The sequence below is a fragment of the Mauremys mutica genome, chromosome 10 (genome assembly GCF_020497125.1).
Source record: "Mauremys mutica isolate MM-2020 ecotype Southern chromosome 10, ASM2049712v1, whole genome shotgun sequence".
Taxonomy (NCBI): Eukaryota; Metazoa; Chordata; order Testudines; family Geoemydidae; genus Mauremys; species Mauremys mutica.
In genome coordinates this window covers 54,356,095-54,376,771 of record NC_059081.1, presented here as the reverse complement: position 1 = coordinate 54,376,771, position 20,677 = coordinate 54,356,095, and the positions used below count along the sequence as shown (strand labels likewise).

The 20,677-nt window shown below is 41.5% G+C and overlaps 1 protein-coding gene across 1 annotated transcript in view; it reads left to right on the top strand.

Annotated features, from left to right (window-relative positions):
• The window catches only part of DNAH7 (dynein axonemal heavy chain 7), a 248,353-nt gene that overhangs the window by 127,879 nt on the left and 99,797 nt on the right, over positions 1-20,677 (top strand). The window contains exons 36-40 of the mRNA XM_045031804.1: positions 6,838-6,993; positions 7,669-7,837; positions 10,826-10,952; positions 16,192-16,411; positions 18,017-18,889. Coding sequence (XP_044887739.1) covers positions 6,838-6,993; positions 7,669-7,837; positions 10,826-10,952; positions 16,192-16,411; positions 18,017-18,889 — 1,545 coding nt within the window. The remainder of the gene's footprint in view (positions 1-6,837; positions 6,994-7,668; positions 7,838-10,825; positions 10,953-16,191; positions 16,412-18,016; positions 18,890-20,677) is intronic.

Here is a 20,677-nt window from a genome sequence, read left to right as displayed (position 1 = left end):
TATTGGGTCAAACCAAAGGTCCATCTAGCCCAGTATCCTGTCTTCCGACAGTGGCCAGTGCCAGGTGCCCAGAGGGAATGAACAGAACAGGTAATCATCAAGTGATCCATCCCCTGTCGCTCATTCTCAGCTTCTGGCAAAGGAATCGCTCAGCACACTGAAATGAAGATAAAACGTTTAATAGCTATTCGTTACATGGGCACTGTCCATCCTGTGCACTGAATAAGGCAGGGACTTTTAGTTTTGAGTACATAACTGCCTATCCCATGAAATTAGAGACATAAATAATAGAAACACATTTATTTAAAATAAGTTCCAATGCCCATTCCCCCTACCAGTTTCTTTGAGATATCCTCAAGGTCCTTTCTGTCCTTCCAAGCTGACAACCTCTACTTGTAATGTGAGTATCTGTTTTGATATTTAAGAACAAAATGAATACTTGTGGTGTTAATTACAGTAGTATTTAGTCTGTGATTAAAAAATATTCACGGGTTATTAGTTTTATGATGGAATGAAACAGTGTTTAGGAAGTCTTAGATTTATGGTCTTTAAATTTTATATCTTTCCTCCTTCTCCCTCCATCCCCCCTCAGCATGATAAAATTCACTAAATGATAAAAGATCCTGCCTCAAGATTAATGGCCTAGTTTTGTTTTGTAATAACTTTACTGAAGAACTTTTGTGAAAATGAAGGAAGACTGTGGCTACATCTACCCTACAGCTAGAATCCACCGGCGGTCGATTTAGTGGGTCTAGTGAAGACCCACCAAATCAACAGCAGATCGCTCTCGAGTTGACCCCTGTACTCTATCTCCGACGAGAAGAGTAAGGTAAGTTGACGGGAGAGTTTCTCACGTCGACCCCCCATGGTAACTCGACCTAATGTACATTGCGTAGTGTAGGTCGACTTACTGTGGCAGTGTATACGTAAGCTAAGAGTGGAAAGAAACCTGGGTACACCACTGTTTTCTTGAAATGTACATAGCAATATTTTCTACAGAAATTCTTCATCATTATCATCATCATCATCAAATGTGCATAGTCTACCGAGGACCATTGTGCCAGTCAGAGTGACCACAGTTGATGGCACCATACCAGGCACTGCAGAGTGAAGGTCTGAGATCTGGCTCAGTCCTGCAAATCTACAAATCTCTGGGCCAGCCCCATGGTGATGCCAGGGAGGGTCAAGGTGTGCACCCCTTCACTTGTCAATGAGAGTCTGAAAGCACAGTGTGCTGGGGTGTTTTTGTCTATCCTGGCAACATGGCCAAAAAGCACGCAACACCACTTTTGAATGTATTGGGCTATTGGAGGAAGGCCATGTCTCTGCGAGATTATGGAATTTCAGACAAAGTTGAACCACTTTGAGCTTAGGATTTAGTGCTGACAGTGCATATGGAATGCTTCTAGCCTCTCCAAATCGGCCTCTAAGAGGGTCCAGGTTTTTTACCCAAATGGCAGTATAGGCAATACACAGGTTTGATAGATCCTGAACTGTGTCTCAGTACATTTTTGCATCCATAGGAGAGACATGGACTTCATGGAGGAGGAGGTGATACTTAATTGTCATAGGACATCTTATTTGCTGCAGTAATTTGAACGCTGCTTGCAGCTGAGGTAGACAGATGCCTCAACATTCTCCACGGTGCTTAATCTCTTCTGCACCAAGGTTTCTGGTGGCCCAGCTCTGCAGTTCTGGACCTTGATCTTCAACCCTGTAGTATGGGCAGTGTTTTGAAAATCTCTAGCTTTTCCACAATCAAGGCAATGTTGTTGGCATAGTCTTGGTCAGTGAACACTTCTTGATGAAGCTTGATTCCCATGTGTGGAGTGGCAAGCCCTAATATCCAGTCAATAGCTCAACGGGATAGTGCCAGGGTGAGAATACATTCTGCCACACACCTGAGGTTGTATAGAAATGCGGCAAAAGCCATGAACCAGTGGACATTCTTGCACTGGTACCAGTGTGAAGATAGTGCACCAGATTTAGCAGAACATTTGGGACACCAAATCCTTTCAGTGACAGCCAAAGTGTTGACCTGTAAGCCGAATAAAAAGTTGCTTTGATGTCTGTATATGCCATGTGAAGCAGGCAATTAAATTCTCAATGCAGCTCAACCAGAAACCAGAGGGTAAGGACAATGTTCACTGTTGACCACCTAGGAATGAAACCTGATTGCTGTGGACAGTGATATCTATTAAGTGATGTCCTACCAAGCAGAACAGTAAAGAAAACCTTTCTGGGGACCAGTAGCAACCAGATTGGCCTGTAGTTGCCAAACTTGATGTCAGATCTTTAACCCTTGTATTATGATACCATGTTTCCATTCTGCTAGTACTATGCCTGATGCCCATATTTTTAAAAACATTTGATTCAGGCCAGTGCTCACTGATTCCAAGGAACCTTTGAACTGCTCATGTGGAATACCATCAGTTCCAGCAGCACATCCATTCCATAACTTTTGTAAGACCTTTCATATTGCCTTGAGTGATGGAGGCTCTGTTTTTGTCCCTGGGTCTTCAGCCATACAGTTTGCCAGATCACATTGCTCTGGGCAGTCATCAGCAGGTGCATGGTTCTGCACACGTTCATAATGTGTTTTCCATCTTCCCAGGACTTCGTCCATTGATGAGCAGGAAGAGCCATTTGGTTTCATCTTGAGACTATTAGAAGGCTGTTTGTGGCTATCAACCACACATGAGATAGCCCTGTAGATAGGATGCAGAATATTGTGCTTTGGCACATCCTCTGCTTTATTGGTCAAGGAACTGATGTAGACTTCACAGTCACATTTTGATATGGCCTGAAAAATGCCTTTCAATCACTTACATTCTGGGACATCTCCTTGCTTGGGTGTTCTGAATTTTTTGCTAATATATCAAAGGCCTCTTCAGAAAGCCAAGGTTTCTGCACAACCCTCTGAAGTTGATTGTTTCAGTGGTGGCATGTGATATAGCATTACATGTCAACTCCAGGCGATCTCCATGTCATCCAAGAGGGCATCGAGATTACGTATGTGATCTTCGATGACCTGTGTATATTTTATGGCTCCAACAGTGGGCTTGGAAAGATGGTGGCGATGTCCAGGTGTGGACATCTGGTTTGTGAGGAGTTGGATAACGCAATGAGAGCTCAGCAGCAATTAGTCAATGGTCTGAGTTTGCTGGTGAGATTTCACTATGTGGTCAGTTTCTTTCATGGATGTCCATTGTTTGAAATCCAGGTTCAGCAATGGTTATTGAGGTGCCTAAACCAGGAGCCTATGACAGAGAATCTCTCAACAGCACACAATGTCAAAAACTGAATGGTGTGAACATTTGGTAAATCCAAACCATAGTGACCTTTCATGATTTCACACCCCTTTCAACCACAACCAGTTACACCATTGAAAACTCTGAGCACTAACAGTTATGTGATGGAATTTGATTTTTGCTGCTAGCTGGTGGTAGAATGCATACTTTTCCACAGGTGATGCATCTTCTGTTGGCCACCGCGACAGATGGCACTGTTAAAACTGAGCATGAAGTAAGCATGAGAAGATGTGGTTCTGTGTGGTTAAGTTCTGTGCTAGAGGTCGACTGATAACTGCCACACCTTGACTACTATCTGGACTACTGGAGTGGAGGAAGGTTGCTGCTTCCACAGTGACTTGATCACTTTATGGCAAGTGAGCTATGATGCCAGTGATTATGATCTTCTAGCAAGTGAGTTCTTTGACAAGGGCTGTCTAGCACTCAGTACCATTCAGTGTTAACATGTTCCATGTGGAGACATGAAATAAGCTAAGTGGGGTTTGGGTCTTGCCCACTATATGCATGTGAAACATGCCCCTTCTTCTGGATCTGGCAATAACAGGGGCTTTAACTCTGGTGCTGTCATGACTGGCTGCCCATTTGTTTTGCTTTCCCTATTTGGGTCTTGGGAAACTTAGAGGGGTTTTTCAGAGGGGTAACCATCCCTCGTCTCAGGAATTCTTCTGCCAAATGCCATTGGTTCCTGATGGTGTGAGTGACCATTTGGAAGGTCTAGTTCATTTTCTGCCTTGTACAGTCCATGCACCGAAAGTCATATCCCATCCACCTTCATCATCATTGGGAAATTTTGCCCTTATCTGCTGAGTCTGTCATTGGCCTTCACTCATTACCCTGAGGCCTTTGTGTGCTCCAACTGAAGCTGAGGCTCGTGTGGGCAGGAATGACTACACTTTGAAGTAGAGCAGGTAATGCTGCTACTACCTACTGCAGAAATACAAAGAAGTTAAATCATAGAATCTCTCTCTCTCTCTCTCTCTAATGCAGTATATGACAAGCTTCTATCTGATAAAGATAGTCTTTAGTTCTGTATCCACAGACTGATAGGTATGCCCTCCTCCTTTGGGAATTTTGAAATGATCAAAAGAAAAAAGAAAATATGGTTCTTACCCTGCATGAAGCTTATCACCTGCTCAGTCACAATACTCTGTAGTTTCCTTGAGTTGTGATAACTGTTTTCTCTGTTATCTTTTATCTTTGCCTTTATAGAAGTTCAGATTTTTCCATCCAGAGTAGAGATTAAATATTCTTTTTGTTGAGTTTATTATGATTTAGATCTAAAGGGTATAATCTGACAAGTCTAATAGCTGTTAGCAGAGATTAAAACAGACATTTGAAGCTGTATAAAACCAAAACAAATGGTTGGGCTCTTTCAAAAAAATTATATTTCTCATTGCAAACATGTGCAATATAGTTTTTTGCATTATTTGACTACAAAGGGCCAGAATATATCCTTTTATATTCCCATGGAGGTGTTGAAAGGAGTAAAAAAATCCGCTCCTTTGAACCACATTTGTCAAAGGAAAGAGATTGTGCAAACACAACATTATCCTTTCCTTCTTTTGACTCTGTAAAAGGCCCCTATGCACAATCTTTGTGTGGCTTTGCAGTTTTGACAGAAGCATGGCTGCTTGAGAAGGTGGAACCCTAGGACAACTTTTCACCATGGTTTCATTCTCCTCCACGCCCCCCTCCCCGGGGATTTCCCTGGATAAAATGAGGCTTGCCCTGTCAAAAGGATAATATTCTGGTTAAAGAATAGGACTGGGTGTTAGGGAATCTAGGTTCTCTTATTATTTGATACATATTCTGATGCATTCAGAATACCATGTTAGAATGGGTTTGTGATACAGAAGAAGGTGAGGAATAAATGTAAACATGACTAATGAAGGAGCCATTCCACCAGGGAAGGCATGGAAGTAGTACTCTCTCATTAGAGTTATGGCTTTCTATGGAAGCCACCCACTACCTGCCTGTTTCATATAGGAGCATATCCTTTTCAGGAGAAAACTATGAAAGTGAAAACTCATGACGCTTCCCACTCTTTTTCTATGAGAAAGCATGATTTGGCCCAAAACAAAGTAGGTTATTTTGTAAGTAAATTTGGTTTGTCTGTAATTGAAGGAATACATCTGATTTATGCAACCCTCAAAATTCTTATTCAATATAGAAAGGTAAAGTCTGACTTTCTAGTTTTCATGCATTTTCATTCTAATAATAATATATTTTAAAATTGGAAATTAAGATGGTCTAACGACAGTAGTTACAGAGATTCTAATTTGTAATGTATTTCTTGACAAATTCCTTTTAGCATGAGTAGAGATTGTTTTAGAATAAGATGATATAGTTTCTCATCTATTCATTCATTTTTTTTCAATAATTATAGTCCTCACACACAATTCCTTTTTTAAAATATATATATATTAGGGCTGTCAAACAATTAAAAAAAATTAACCATGCAATTAATCGCACTGTTAAACAATAATAGAATACAATTTATTTAAATATTTTTGAATGTTTTCTACATTTTCAAATATATTGATTTCAGTTGCAACACAGAATACAAAATGTACAGTGCTCATTTTATATTTATTTTTTATTACAAATATTTTCACTGTAAAAAACAAGAAATAGTATTTTTCAGTTCACCTAATACAAGTACTGTAGTGCAATCTCTTTAACATGAAAGTTGAACTTACAAATGTAGAATTATGTAAAAAAAACTGCATTCAAAAATAAAACAATGTAAAACTTTAGCGCCTACAAGTCCAATCAGTCCTACTTCTAGTTCAGCCAATCGCTGAGACAAACAACTTTGTTCATAGAATCTCAGGTTTGGAAGGGACCTCAGGAGGTCATCTAGTCCATAGCGTTGGCTTTTCTGGATGAATATATCACAATACTATTAATGCCAACAGTAAAACCATACATTTAGATATGCTTGCTTTTCTCACATTAAGGTGTTGGTTGTTCAAATGGAACTGCAAGCACACATCTTTATGCCTGTATAGAGTTACTTTGAAGCCAAAGAGACTTCGTGCAGGCATAAAGGTCCACACTTGTGGATCCTTTTACAGAATTAGTGCCTAGGTTTCTACAAGCAATACTTGATCAAATCATACCTAGTTAGATTATGAAATGTTGTGTTTGGAAAGAGAGGATCATGTACTGAATTTGTGTGATATACTGTAAGTATATAGACAATCTGAGAAAATGTGAAATATATATGATGAGATCTAGGTGTTTTTTTTCCTCTTAACAAATTGGGTCCTAACACTTTGAATTATCCAGAGAATGTTGGTTTATCTCTGGAATAAAAAATTAAAGAGATCTGAATGTTAATTATCAGGGATCAATTATCATCCCATCATTTTTAAGCAGTGACTTGTGAAGTTGTTGTGAAAACTGTCCCATATAGATGTTTGACAATAAATTTTAGTCTTGTGCCTTTTGCTGAAATACTGGAAAATTTGTCAGATTTATGTACATATGTGGTTTAATGTTTTCCTCTTCACCATCCTTTCAGCATTTTCTTTTAAATAACTTGAATAAAGAAGTCTACAAACCACTCCTCATTAATTTCTCAGCACAAACTACAGCAGCTCAGACTCAGAATATTATCATGTCAAAGCTGGATAAAAGGAGGAAGGGAGTTTTTGGTCCTCCTCTTGGGAAGCGAATGGTAACTGAAATCTATTTTTTTTTACCAAAATAAATATTTAAATGCATTATTTCTCAAGTAAAATTAAGCAGGAATAATTGACATAGTGTAATTCTAGAGTGACAGAGTTCTAATTCTCCTAATTTAGACTTTTGTGCTTCCTGTTCTGTTTATGTAAGTGTAAGGGAGTCTATGTCCTCAGATCCGAACTGAGGGAGAGGGATACTTCTGTGGTATACTTTCTTCCACCTATCCTGAGACTTTCTCACAATGTTCCAGCTTCTTGAAGGGATGGCAGGGGAGAGGGGAGGATAAGGGCAGCGGGTGAGTGATATATATCTTGGCTGTTTTCTGTCCCATATCCACAGGAGTAGCCAGTGCAAATAATTGCAAACTGAATCCACGGTACCCAGAATTGTTTCCCCCTCCACATTGTGTAACTTCACCTTCAAAGGCATAGCCTAGAGTCATGCACGTTCAGGTCAGCTGTTGGCAGTGTAACTCCTGCAGGAGCTGTGATGTCCAGAGTTTGTAGGGATCTGGCAGCAAGATCCAGGCCAGAATCTTCTTTGCTGATGCCCCTGGGTTCTGATGGATCCTTCAAGATCCATGTGGATCTCAGAGTATCCACAGGTTTAGGGAGCATATTAAAAAGAAATTTAGAAAAGCAAATTTCCTTCATATTTTCATTTTCAGGTTGTATTTGTAGATGATGTAAATATGCCAGCACGAGAAGTCTATGGTGCTCAGCCTCCAGTTGAGTTACTTCGCCAGTGGTTAGATCACTGGAATTGGTATGACCTTAAAGACTGCTCTATGATTAAACTTGTGGACATTCAAATTATGTGTGCAATGGGACCAGCAGGTAAGATATGTGCATCATATTTTTTTTATACATGAATAAAATTCTAAGTGCCTATGAGAAAATGTGTTACTTTTCGAATGCTGGTCCATATGTTTGTTCCACTGTGTATACACCTGAGACTGGAGAATTCTTGCAAGTAGTGTTCATTGGTCCTTGCCTACATCCCAGCTGTCCTCTTACTCTGCACCAAGAGTATAAGGGGTGGGGCGGACTGACCCACTCTCTAGTTCTTTCTTACTGCCGCATGATCCAAGTCAGAATCCTCCACTGTCCAGAACTTCTCCTTTCTCTTTATCCTATAAATATATTCAAAGTTATTTTATTCCTAGTTTGCTGTTAGTGTTCTACTAGATAGTTATACTTGGCTAGTGTTAAAATCCCCACCCTGCGGAACACTCCTGGTCAGTGTGGGGCTTGGATTATATCCAGGATTCTGGGCTTCAAAAATGTGTTTCTTGGCCCTGCTTCTTTTCAGTCAGTTACAGCGTTTACTGCCCTGGGCAGCGCATATCTCTGCCAAGTGCAGTATCTGCTGCTTCTTCCCCAGCTGAACATGGCAGGTGCGAGAGCTCCAACTTCAAAAACACCTTCAATGAGACCTCAGTCAGATCTAGGTCAGGGAGACACCGCCCCCCATACATCATCCAAAGTCAGCCAAGAGCGCATCCCCCAATTCTGTGTCTAAATCCAGAGAGAAGACGAGCAGAGGAAAGGACCCACCTCACAAGAGTAAAGGGTGTGCTCACAAACACAAAAGCGAATCTCTGAGAGACCCATCCCAACCCCGTTTGTCTGGTGACCCTTCACATTCAAGCCTTAAGGATTTATGTTCTCCTAAGCCTCATAGGCATAGTCAAAAGGGATCTCAAATTATCAGGCCCTTCTCTCCAAACATAATTTTGTGGACCACTTTAAGTTCCTAGACTTTAAGAACAAACTGCCTCAGGAAGACAGGGCTAATTTCCTACTGTGCAAGGTCATGCTGTGTGGAGGATGCCATTGTGTTCTGGCATGCAGAGATTAGCAGGTATATACTGGAAATTAGTAATTGAAATTAGCACATGCAGAAATAAACGGGTATATCCTGGAAAGCTCATATAATAGATTCTAAATGTGTCTTACTAATTTCAAGCACACCATGCTCTATAATTTATTTAGTAGATTTTACATTATTGTACTGAAATTCTATCCCAGTCAGAGTATTACCAGGTTTGGGGGCTAGATGGTGACCCTGATACGGTACCTATCCCTAGGAAGGAGTACTGCGGAAAGGGGCTTGGGGGTCATAGTGGATCACAAACTTAAATATGAGTTAACTGTGTAACACTGTTGCAAAAATATAAAACATCATTCTGGGATGCATTAGCAGGAGTGTTGTAAGCAAGACATGAGAAGTAATTCTTCCGCTCTACCCTGCACTGATTAGACCTCAGCTGGAGTATTGTGTCCCATTCTGGGCACCACATTTCAGGGAAGATAGGGACAAATTGGACAAAGTCCAGAGACGAGCAACAAAAATGATTAAAGATCTTTAAAACATGACTTATGAGGGAAGATTGAAAAACCTGGGTTTGTTCAGTCTGGAGAAGAGAAGACTGAGAGGGGACATAACAGTTTTCAAATGCATAAAATATTATTACAAGGAGGAGGGAGAAAAATTGTCCTCTTTAATCTCTGAATATAGGACAAGAAACAATGGGCTTAAATTGCAGCCAGGGCGGTTAAGGTTGGACATTAAGAAATATTTCCTAACTGTCTGGGTATAATAAACTAGGTAGGTGGTGGAATCTCTGTCATTGGAGATTTTTAAGCGAAGGTTAGACAAACACCTGTCAGGGGTGGTCTAGATCAGGGTGAGGAGACTTTTTTATATCAGGGGCCATTGACCCACAGAAATAATCAGTTTTGGGCCACACACAGCCCCGTGGGGGGGGGGTGCAGCTTTCACTAGGCTCTGGTGTGGGGCCAGAAATGAGGGGTTCAGGGTGCGGGAACAGGCTCTGTGCTGGAGCAGGGGGTTGGGGTGCAGGAGGGGGTGCAGGCTCTGGGAGGAGTTTGGGTGTGAGAGGGGGTTCAGGACTGGGGGTTGGGTTGTGGTTGGGGGTGCAGGGTCTGGAAGGGAGTTTGGGTGAGGGAGAGGGCTCAGAGCTGGAGTTTGGGTGCAGGTAGGGGTGTGGGGTCTGGGAGGGAGTTAAGGTGCGGCAGGGGGTTCTGACCTGGGGCAGAGGGTTAGGGTGCGGGTTCTGGCCAGGTGGCGCTTACCTGAGGCGGCTCCCAGTCGTTGGTGGAGCGGGGCTAAGGCAGGTTCCCTGCCTGCCCTGGCTCCGCACTGCTCCCGGAAGTGGTCTATGTGTCCATCCACTGGGTGGAAGGGTGGCCAGGGGGCTCTGCACACTGCGTGGTGCCCACACCAGGAGGCACCACCCCTGCAGGTCCCATTGGAAGCTGCGGAGCCCATGCTGGGGGCAGGGGCAGCACCTGGAGCTTCCCTGATCACCCCTCTGCCAGGGAGCTGAGGGAAGGGGAAACCAAGGCTTAGGGCTTCCGGCCCGCGGCACAGAGACTTGCCGTGGGCCAGATTAAATCAAGCAGCGGGCTGGATTCGGCCCGCGAGCCGGAGGTTCCCCACTCCGGGTCTAGATGATATTTAATCCTGCCTTGGGATCCTTCCAGTCCTACACTTCTATGATTCTATAAGAAACACCTTTTAAAATAGTTTAAAACTTACTTAGAACAGGACAGATATAGCCACTTCAATATGCATTTTATAGACTATTCTCACTTTCAGAAAACCAGGTTGGATAGTAACTTATTCTACTAGTAGTCCCATTGCGGTCACTGGGACTATTCTTGGAGTTAAGATACTTTTTAATGTGAATCAGGGTGGTAGAAACTGACCCAAGATGATTAGTAGAAAAGTGTTAAACATTTATAGTTTAATACTAGTTTCATCATTTTATTTTCAGTATTTGTGCTTTCTCATTTTAGGTGGTGGCCGAAACCCAATAACTCCTCGATACTTGCGACATTTCAATACAGTTACTATTAATGAATTTGATGATGATTCCATGTATACGATTTTCTCTAGAATTTTAGACTGGCATCTAGCTACTTGGTAAGTAACTTTTGTATATTGCAATTGGCTAAAGTAAATATTTAAACTGTCTTTGGGAAGTCTACCAAAATACTTTTCTAGGACCCTGTTCTTGAGCAGAATTGAGCATCTGTGGTTCCCATCGATTTGACAGGTTTTCAGTATTTCTTGGGATAAAGCCCTTATTAGGAAACTCTTTTGGAAAATAGTTCTGTTTCATAAACCTAAGCTTCTCACAGTGTGTTAGAATCGTTCATGTTGCTTCAGTTAATTCAGATGTTTTGAAAATATCATTTCAATGTAAAGTAAATAAAAATACAGCCATATTAGTGACTATTCTAAGAACCTAGGATTTTCTGTAATACATTATAATAGTCATCACCTTTGCTTACCACTCTCAGCAAATTATAACTTAGAATACTATTAGCTTCTTCCTCTAATATTTTAGTATCTGTCAGAAGTCAATAAAAATAGAAAGTTAGTCAATTGGTGGAAAATAGAATTCTAATGAAAAATTCATCTAATTGTCATTACAGTATACATTTTTGATTAATTAAAGTAATGATAAATTATTGTTGAATCTGAATTTCATCTACTAGTATCTCATTTACGTGCTGTCTAGAAAAAAATGATTTTTGTTTTGATTTTTGGGGCTTTTTTGTGAAAGTATTTTTCTTCTTTCATTGAATTCAGGTCTCTTAACACTAGACCTGTGTTTAAATACCACTTTTCACTATGATCCTGTGAAATACTGAGCACCCACTTCTGTGGGAATTGAGGGTTCTCCTTTGAGATATGTTGTCCATACACATATTCCACTTCTGGTGGGTGTGCATGTACTCAATGTGCTCCAGATCAGAGTCTATTGGCCAGTAATGTCTGTGGTGGCTGTGCATGTACCCTGAATCTCTTTGTGTCTTTATGTCAAGTGCATATAGTCCAGAGTGGACAAATTGCCATTCAGTTCCTTCTCATTGGTTCAGGCTAAGAGACAAAGCTGCTTGCTGACCATTTCCTACAAATTACTAGCTTACTTACCTTAACCTTGTTGTGACGGGATCTCTGGGGTGCAACCTGGGACTGTGGGACCACTGTGCCCCCTTAACCTACTAATCTGGGCTGTCTCTCACAATACCTTACTGGTGACAAGTAGCAACCCTCTCCAGGTGCTGTTACCACTCAGTATAACTGTATGCAGAGCCCCACTCCCAGCTAGATTGCATGAATGCTCCCAGAGCCACTCACAAATCACACAGAGCAAGGCACCAGCCAGATTCCCCCAGCTCCCAGTCTTGTACCTCAGGAATATACTGTCTTACACTGCTTAAGACCTTTTTTGAGCAATGCAGGTTTATTAAATGGTTCACCACTTCATCAATGGAAGGTGGATATACATGAGCCTTTGTAATCTGCGCAGATTTACCAAGCACTTCAGTCAAACTCACTGGTAAGGATAAACATTAGAATAAGTTTATTGATTACAATAGATGGATTTTAAGTGATTATAAAAAGGCAAAAGTCAGAGTAGTTACCAAAGGAAAATAACAGATAAGCTCGCAGTCTAAATTCTCAACCTTAATAGTCTAGGCAATATCTGGACTAAGCAGTTTTGCTCACTCCTCTGGATGCTGCAAGTTTGGTACAGTCTTTCATACGCAGGCCAGTCTGCTCAGCTCCAGCATCCTCGTTGCCTTCAGCATACGTGGGGGAAGAGACAGGACCAACCATGTGACCTCTGTCCTGTATTTTATATCCTCATTCCATGTACTTGGAGAACACAAGTTCCGGCATGTCTTGTGGGTATTGCTGAGTCTTGTGGGTGAGACTGAGCAATTCCCCTGGTGTGTCCTTGTGCAAGTGAGTCATTGAATTGTAACTCCCTTGCTGGACAGTGGCTGTTGATGGTTGTTTAACACCCGCCCGAGCATTGGTTACCTCCTTTGATATATCTGGGGATCTAATATCTGGGTGATTCCCCAACTCAAAGCATATTTTAGTGACAACCTTACAACACAGTCTCATAATTTCATATAATATACATGCTTAGATAGAACAATGGCTTTCAGCTGATCATAATCTTTCCCATGATACTTTACATGGCATGCTTTATATGAAATATCACAATTATATATACATAATTAATATTGGGGTTACAGAGCACTCTCCCTAGGTATAGAGTGTCACGCTTGTAAATAGATTGCCTACCTTATTTATTTGTAATTTATTTGATAGGTTTACTTTCAATGAGGAATTTTTAAAAATCCTCTCCTGGTACCAGGGGGTAGAGAGGGTCAATCCTAAATCCCCCAGATTTAAATACTACCCATCATGCAAGGGTGCAATTAACATGTACATACTTGATCTATTTTTTTTGTTTGGTGGAGTTGCACATCCCCAGTAAATGTGCAGCAGAGAGGTCTGGACACTTACGGGTCCAGAGCTGAGAAGGAGGAGTCGTGAATTGAAAAGCCTGGAGAAGAAGAGGAAGGAGGCAAAAGGAATTATTTTCGAGAATTGGGGAAAAGTGTGTTATCAATGTAGAAGGCCAGGACCTATAAAATGAGACTTCCCCAAGGTGGAATGTAGGTTTGCAGAGTTATGCAAATGGACTGGGACTTTCAGGGAAGGATAAAAAAGAAAGCAAATACCGTCCCTATAAAGGTGAGAAGGAGGTGCCAAAGGGGAATCATGGATGCTGCCTTGCAATGTTTGTTGATCCAGGGGGATTTAGTGAAGCTCCTGGGGGAAAAGGTAGAGTCAGAATGCATTAACAGGGATAAAAAACTCTGACAGTTTACCTGACTGTGAACAAGTTTTTGAGGGGTTGGGTCTTGTCAAGGTTTTTCTGACAATCAGAGAACCACTCTCTCCATGAGACATTAACTTGGCTTTATCTGCCCAGATGGGCCCACCACTTGAACCCATGGGAACATGTGCTTTGTTACACCTGTCTATGAAACTGGATTTTAATTTCAATCAAATAAGCGAGGAGAGTTGGTGAAATTCAAGTCTTTATGGCAGAGCCATCATATACTGTTTTTTATGCAGACACGGTATCTCTGAGAACACATCCGAAGTACCTTCCTGAAGTCATCACTAATTTTCGTCTCAACCAACAGGTCCTTTTGTCTATATTTTTTCCCCAAGCTTCACTCTTCCCAGGGAGAGGCTAAGCTTTGTACTTTGGACACCAGAAGGGCTCTGGCATTTTATTTGCAAAGAACAAAGCCATTTAGGGCTACACTGAGATTATTCATGTCAGTAACAGAGAAGTTTAAATGCATGTAAATAGTGGGTTCTCTGTAACTTGAAGTTTTTAAATCATGATTTGAGGACTTCAGTAACTCATCCAGAGGTTATGGGTCTATTACAGGAGTGGGTGGGCGAGGTTCTGGCCTGTAACGTGCAGGAGGTCAGACTAGATGACCGTGATGGTCCCTTCTGGCCTTAAAGTCTATGAGTCTATGAAACAGAAACCTGTTTCTACTCAAAGACTACCTAGATGGATGTTGAACTGTGTGAGAACCTATGAAATGGCAAAATTGGATCCTCTTCAGAGCTCATGCCACTATAGCTCTTACAGCATCCTTGAGAAAGATTTCCATCATAAATATTTGCAAAGTAGCCACCTGGGAGTCTGCACACATTCATGAAACACTGTTCCATTAATGAAACTTCTAGATTAGATGATACATTCAGCAAAACTGTGCTTCGGTCTTTATTCACTTAGGCTCCAAGCTCCCATCTCTTGACTAGTGTTTGTGAATCATCAGAAGTGGAATGTGTATATGGACAGGAGAAAGAAAAGTTACTTATCTGTACAGTAACTGGAGTTCTTTGAGATGTTTCCCATGTCCATAAACATTCCACAATGTTCCCTCCTTGCCACCTGCTTCTGAGTCCTATAGCTTTCAGATTCTATGTTGGAGAAAGAACTGAGGGGCAGTTGGCCTACTCCACTCTATATTCCTTCAGCAGAGTACAAGAAGGACATTCATAGCACGTGTGGCAACAGTGGACACTGCTGACCAAAAGACTCTGATCTTGAGCATTCAATCATCTGTGTACAACTAGATATGGAGAATGTATATGGACATCACATCTGTACAAGTAAATAACTTATTTTTTTGGGTACTGCACAGTCTTGCAGATGTGATACAAAATGAAAATATATAATAATCACAAACTTAAATAACCATCTGGGGCTAAAATGGAAAACTTGCTTTTCTGGGGAAAATCTTGAATTTTGCACACAAAAAAAATACAATAGTTTTCTACCTCTAAAAGTTCTCTTTAATTGTCTTTGCCTTATAAGCAGGTAAATACATTTATTACTTTGGAAGTGAGATTTACTTTTCTTCATGTAAATTGCCCGATAACTTCCAATGGTGCCTTAGTTGTGTCATTTGCCTTAAGGTCAGTGGCGTATCTAGTTGTGAGGCCTGATTATAGCATGCCTTGAAGCTTGTACATGCTGCTCTAGCAGTGTGCAGGGGCCACAGTGGCCATGTTTAGGAGAGGGGTTGCTCAGTGGTTTGAGCATTGGCCTGCTAAACCCAAGACTGTGAGTTCAATCCTTGAGGGGGCCATTTAGGGATCTGGGGTGAAAATCTGTCTGGGGATTGGTCCTGCTTTGAGCAGGGGGGTTGGACTAGATGACCTCCTGAGGTCCCTTCCAACCCTGATATTCTGTGTTTCTCAAGAGCTTAAAAACACTTGGTGCCTGCTTCTTCAAGACGACACTTTCTGTGCTGGGTCCCTTGGAAGTAGCAGCACAGAAGCTGCCCTGTCACTTTGAGCACTTTGGTCCTAGGAGGAGAAGCTCATTAGATTGTTACCATCCTTGAATCTGATAAGTTTAAAGGATTTTCACATATCCAAACCAGGCTGAAGTCTCAAACTCCAGGGCAATTTATAATAGTTTCAGTTAGGTGCTATTTGAAACAGCAAGATATACTGTAAATTTGGGAAAGGCCTGATTACAATGGTGCATTCAGCACCACAATAATAATAAGAAAAAAAAGAAAGTGGTTGAATCCTCAATATTTTCTACAATTATTAGTTTTAATTCACAACCTGACTTGACTGGAAACTCCATTAATCCAGCAAGAGCAGTGGAGTTTATAAGGTTGTCTATAAGAAAGTATCATCTTGAGACTTAAAATTGGCATTGAGAAGTGAATCAGTATTTAAGTATATAGTTTTAGTATGATGGAACTGTGAAATCATTTTATTCTTAGCACTTTCTTTAATTTGTCAGTTATAACTTCACATCTGAATATTTAGACTTGACTCCACAAATTATTAATGGTACCATGGCGGTGTATAAAGAAGCTATGAAGAATCTGCTGCCCACTCCAGCCAAATCTCACTACTTGTTCAACCTCCGTGATTTCTCCCGCGTTATTCAAGGTGTTTGTCTGTCAAGACCTGAAACAACAGAATCTGTAGGAATGATAAAACGTCTTTGGGTTCACGAGGTAAATCTCATATTAGTAATAAATTGTACATGATATTTATAATAAATAATTGAAGAGCCAAAGTTGGATTTAGACATTTATTTTTCTTTAGTAATACAATTTAGTTGAATTATCTTATATCATAGCCATGATGTAAGAGCTATAACTAATAGCTATGTAATGATGCCATAGTCATAAGGTGTGACTTTTTTGCTAGCTAGAAATGGGATTTTAATTATGCATACTTTAAAGGCAGAGGTTCTCCAACTTGTTTGAAATATGAGCCACATCTTAATGGATTGTCGGCTCCTTTCCTTCCATTCACAATTATCCAGACTACATCTCCTGCCATAAGTGATCACACAGTGCACCTATCTCCATTTCCTCTCCTCTCCCTCACAATGGCAGAACAAAGAGTCAGTGGAGAGAGAGCCAGCAGTGGGCCAGGGTCATTGGAAGGTTGGGTGGGGAAAGAACATGGTCTTGTTCTCTCTCCCTGTGGGTCCTCTTTGGTAGGAACTCCCGAGTCTTAAGCAACTGTGACTACCTCTCCCCTAAAGATAACATCACAAGCTAAATGATTAAGCCTGCAGTTCAGCTGCGTCCCCCCGCACTGCCATGTGCTGCTCCTGCCCTCTGCCTTGGAGCTGCTCCCCGAGACTCCTGCTTGCTGTGGGGGGAGGGAAGGAAACGGGGGGCTAATGTCAGGGTGTCCCCCTCTCCCCTGCTCCTGCACCCTGCTTACTCCATCTTCCATAGAGCAGGGGGGGACACACCAGGGCTCAGGACGGAGGGAGCTTGCAGCAGCTGCGGTCTCAGCAAGCTGATCTAATTTAAAGGCAGTGTACTTAAAGGGCAATGCGCATATCTCCCTCCATTCCTGCCACCTTGTAAAGTGAGAGAGTTAAGACTTGAGGGCTCAGCCAATTGCTAGTTCATCATTTAGCAGTAAGGGAAATATCCCACCCTCTGACTCCTCCACCTCAACCAAGCTTCACAATCATCATCACTGTGTATCAGTATTAAATTGTTTGTTTAAAACATATACTGTTTGCGTGTGTGTGTGTATAGTCTTTTGTCTGGTGAAAAAAATTTCCCTGGAACCTAACCCCCTCATTTACATTAATTCTTATGGGGAAATTGGATTCGCTTAACATCGTTTCGCTTAAAGTCGCATTTTTCAGGAACATAATTACAACGTTAAGTGAGGAATTACTATATTTAGAAACAGGAAGAAAAAGCAAAAATGTACCAAGTCTGGTCATTCATTTATTCTGACTTTATATAAAAGTAAGGATAGCGACACCTGCCTCTCTTTACAAAATATCTTCAAAATACAATTAATATATTTAAAGTATGCATACAGTATGTGCAAAGTGTGTTATTTTCCCATATGCAGCTTAGCTTTCATTTAGAAGATAAGAGGATCAACTGTTCCAGTTGCTTCTGAACATTTATTTTAATTTTCATTGTACTGGAATTTAAGGGAATTTGCACTTTGAAGCCATTTTTTCATATGTGTGCATGTGTGTGTATAATCAAAGTGAAACATATATATAATGTCAGTATAAAATGAACAGAATGTTATCATCACCTACTAAAACTATTATATTATTTATTATGCAGGTTCTTAGAGTGTACTATGATCGCTTAGTGGATAATGCAGATCGAGCCTGGCTTGTTGGGTATATCCAAGAAGTAGTGAAAAGTCATTTAGATGAAGACTTTCATGAACTTTTCCAGAACCTGGACTTCAATTTTGATGGCAAGGTAGAAGAGGATGACTTACGTAGCCTAATGTTTTGTGACTTTCATGACCCCAAACGAGAGGACACCAACTACAGGGAGATCAATGATGTGGACACATTGAGATTAGTTGTAGAGAGCCACTTGGAAGAATTTAATAACATGAGTAAAAAACCTATGCAACTTGTCTTGTTCCGATTTGCTATTGAACACGTCTGTAGAATTTCACGGATCCTGAAACAACCTCGCAGCCATGCCCTTCTGGTTGGTGTCGGAGGCAGTGGCAGGCAGTCCCTCACTCGATTAGCAGCACATATGGCTGATTATACACTTTTTCAGGTTGAAATATCTAAGAGCTACGGTAACAATGAGTGGCATGAAGACTTAAAAGTCATCCTAAGGAAATCTACTGAGGGTGAGATGCAAGGAGTTTTCTTATTCACTGATTCTCAGATAAAGAAGGAGTCATTTTTAGAAGACATTAACAACTTACTAAATGCAGGGGAGGTACCAAACCTCTTTGCACTAGATGAGAAACAAGAAATTTGTGAACGAATGCGTCAGATAGACCGCCAGCGAGATAAAACAAAGCAAACTGATGGCAGCCCCATAGCTCTTTTTAACATGTTCATTGATCGCTGCCGAGACCAGCTCCATGTGGTATTGGCAATGAGTCCCATTGGAGATGCTTTTCGTAATCGCCTTCGAAAATTTCCAGCTCTTGTTAACTGCTGCACGCTTGACTGGTTTCAGGTACAGTTATTTACTATGTAAACATTTTCTGATGGAAATACCACAAATGCATTATTCAAAATATGGCCTCAGTTCTTTTCATGTCAAATAATTTGCTCTTTAAATCTGTTAATTAACAGTTAAAACATTTTCTGGATTTAGAAATAGATGATGGTACTCTACCCTACTGACTTCAGAGGGGTTGCACAGGATGTAAATAAGGGCAAGATTGTCACAATCGCTAAGATTAATATCTGAGTAAACACAGTACTGTAGAAATTAGAGAATGAACTATCCAATGTACTCTGCTTGCAAAATCTCAGTGATGATTTGCCAGGTACCTCCAAAAAATTGAGTCTGGTATGGATTGGCAAGGACTAGTAGAGAAATCTCCTAGTCCCAAGCATGACCTTCATCCCTACTAACTTGCAAACTACTATAATCTATCTATATATTATGTACAAAATACTTACATTATAGTAATGGTAACGTTCAAAATTTAATCACACAAGTTAGGAAATTCAGACTTATGCTACCCTTAAAATGCATTGCTATATTTCTGAGCCTCATTTTAAAGAGAAGAGGGTGAGTTATAACCAGCCTTAGCGTACACGCAATGCGCCTCAGGTGGCACATGACTGGGATTCATCACCAAATTTGGTTGGATCATTAGCTTCCCCGGCTTGGGCCAGGTACTGATGGGGAGTGCAATGTGAATACTGATCCAGAACTGTTACCCAGGGTTTTCAGAACCCCCAACAGTGGTAACTTAACTATTTTACTCCAGGCGGTGTCAGGAATAAATCAGTGGGAATACAGCAATTCCATCTGATAAAAGATTCATGCAATTAAGAGTGCTCTATCTAAGGGTACGTCTACACTACAAGACTATTTCGAATCTACTTAATTCGAATTTGTGGAATCGACCTTATGAAGTCGAATTTGTGTATCCACACTAAATACACTAATTCGACTGTCTGAGTCCACAGTAACGGGGCCAGCGTCGACTTTGGAAGCGGTGCACTGTGGGAAGCTATCCCACAGTTCCCGCACTCCCCGCTGCCCAGTGGAATGCTGGGTAGAGCCCCCAATGCCTGCTGGGGGGAAAAATGTGTCGAGGGTGGTTTTGGGTAACTGTCATCATTGAACCGTCAATCACGCCCTCCCTCCCTCCCTCCCTGAAAGCGCCTGCGGGCAATCTGTTCGTGCACTTTTCTGCTCAGTGACAGCGCGGGCGCCACAGCACTTTGAGCACGGATCCCGCTGCAGTTATGGCCGTTGTCAACTCCTCGCACCTTATCGTCCACCTCTTCCACAGTCAGCTGCTGAGAAATCGGGCTACTTTTCAATGGTGCTGCGAGCACTGGTGGACCATGGGGGACGTTTTACCAACATCAACGTCGGGTGGCCAGGCAAAGTTCATGACGTGCGTGTTTTCAGGAACTCTGGTCTGTTTAGACGCCTGCAGGAAGGTAGTTTCTTCCCGGACCACAAAATAAGTCTCGGGGATGTGCAGATGCCTACAGTGATCGTCGGGGACCCAGCCTACCCGCTAATGCCCTGGCTCGTGAAGCTCTGTGCAGGCGCCTTGCACAGCGACAAGGAACTCTTCAAGTCCCAGCGAGCAGTGAGCAGCGTGACCTGTGACTGTTCAGTTTCTTTACAGAGAAGCTGAACCTGCCCCTGTTTCTTTACCAAGTGACTGTTGACTAGCATCTGCAGTTACATACCCCGCCCACCCCGCTTCCCCAACTTCCAACACACGTTTAAAAATAAAATACATGTTCCACTGTAACTTTACAAAGGTTT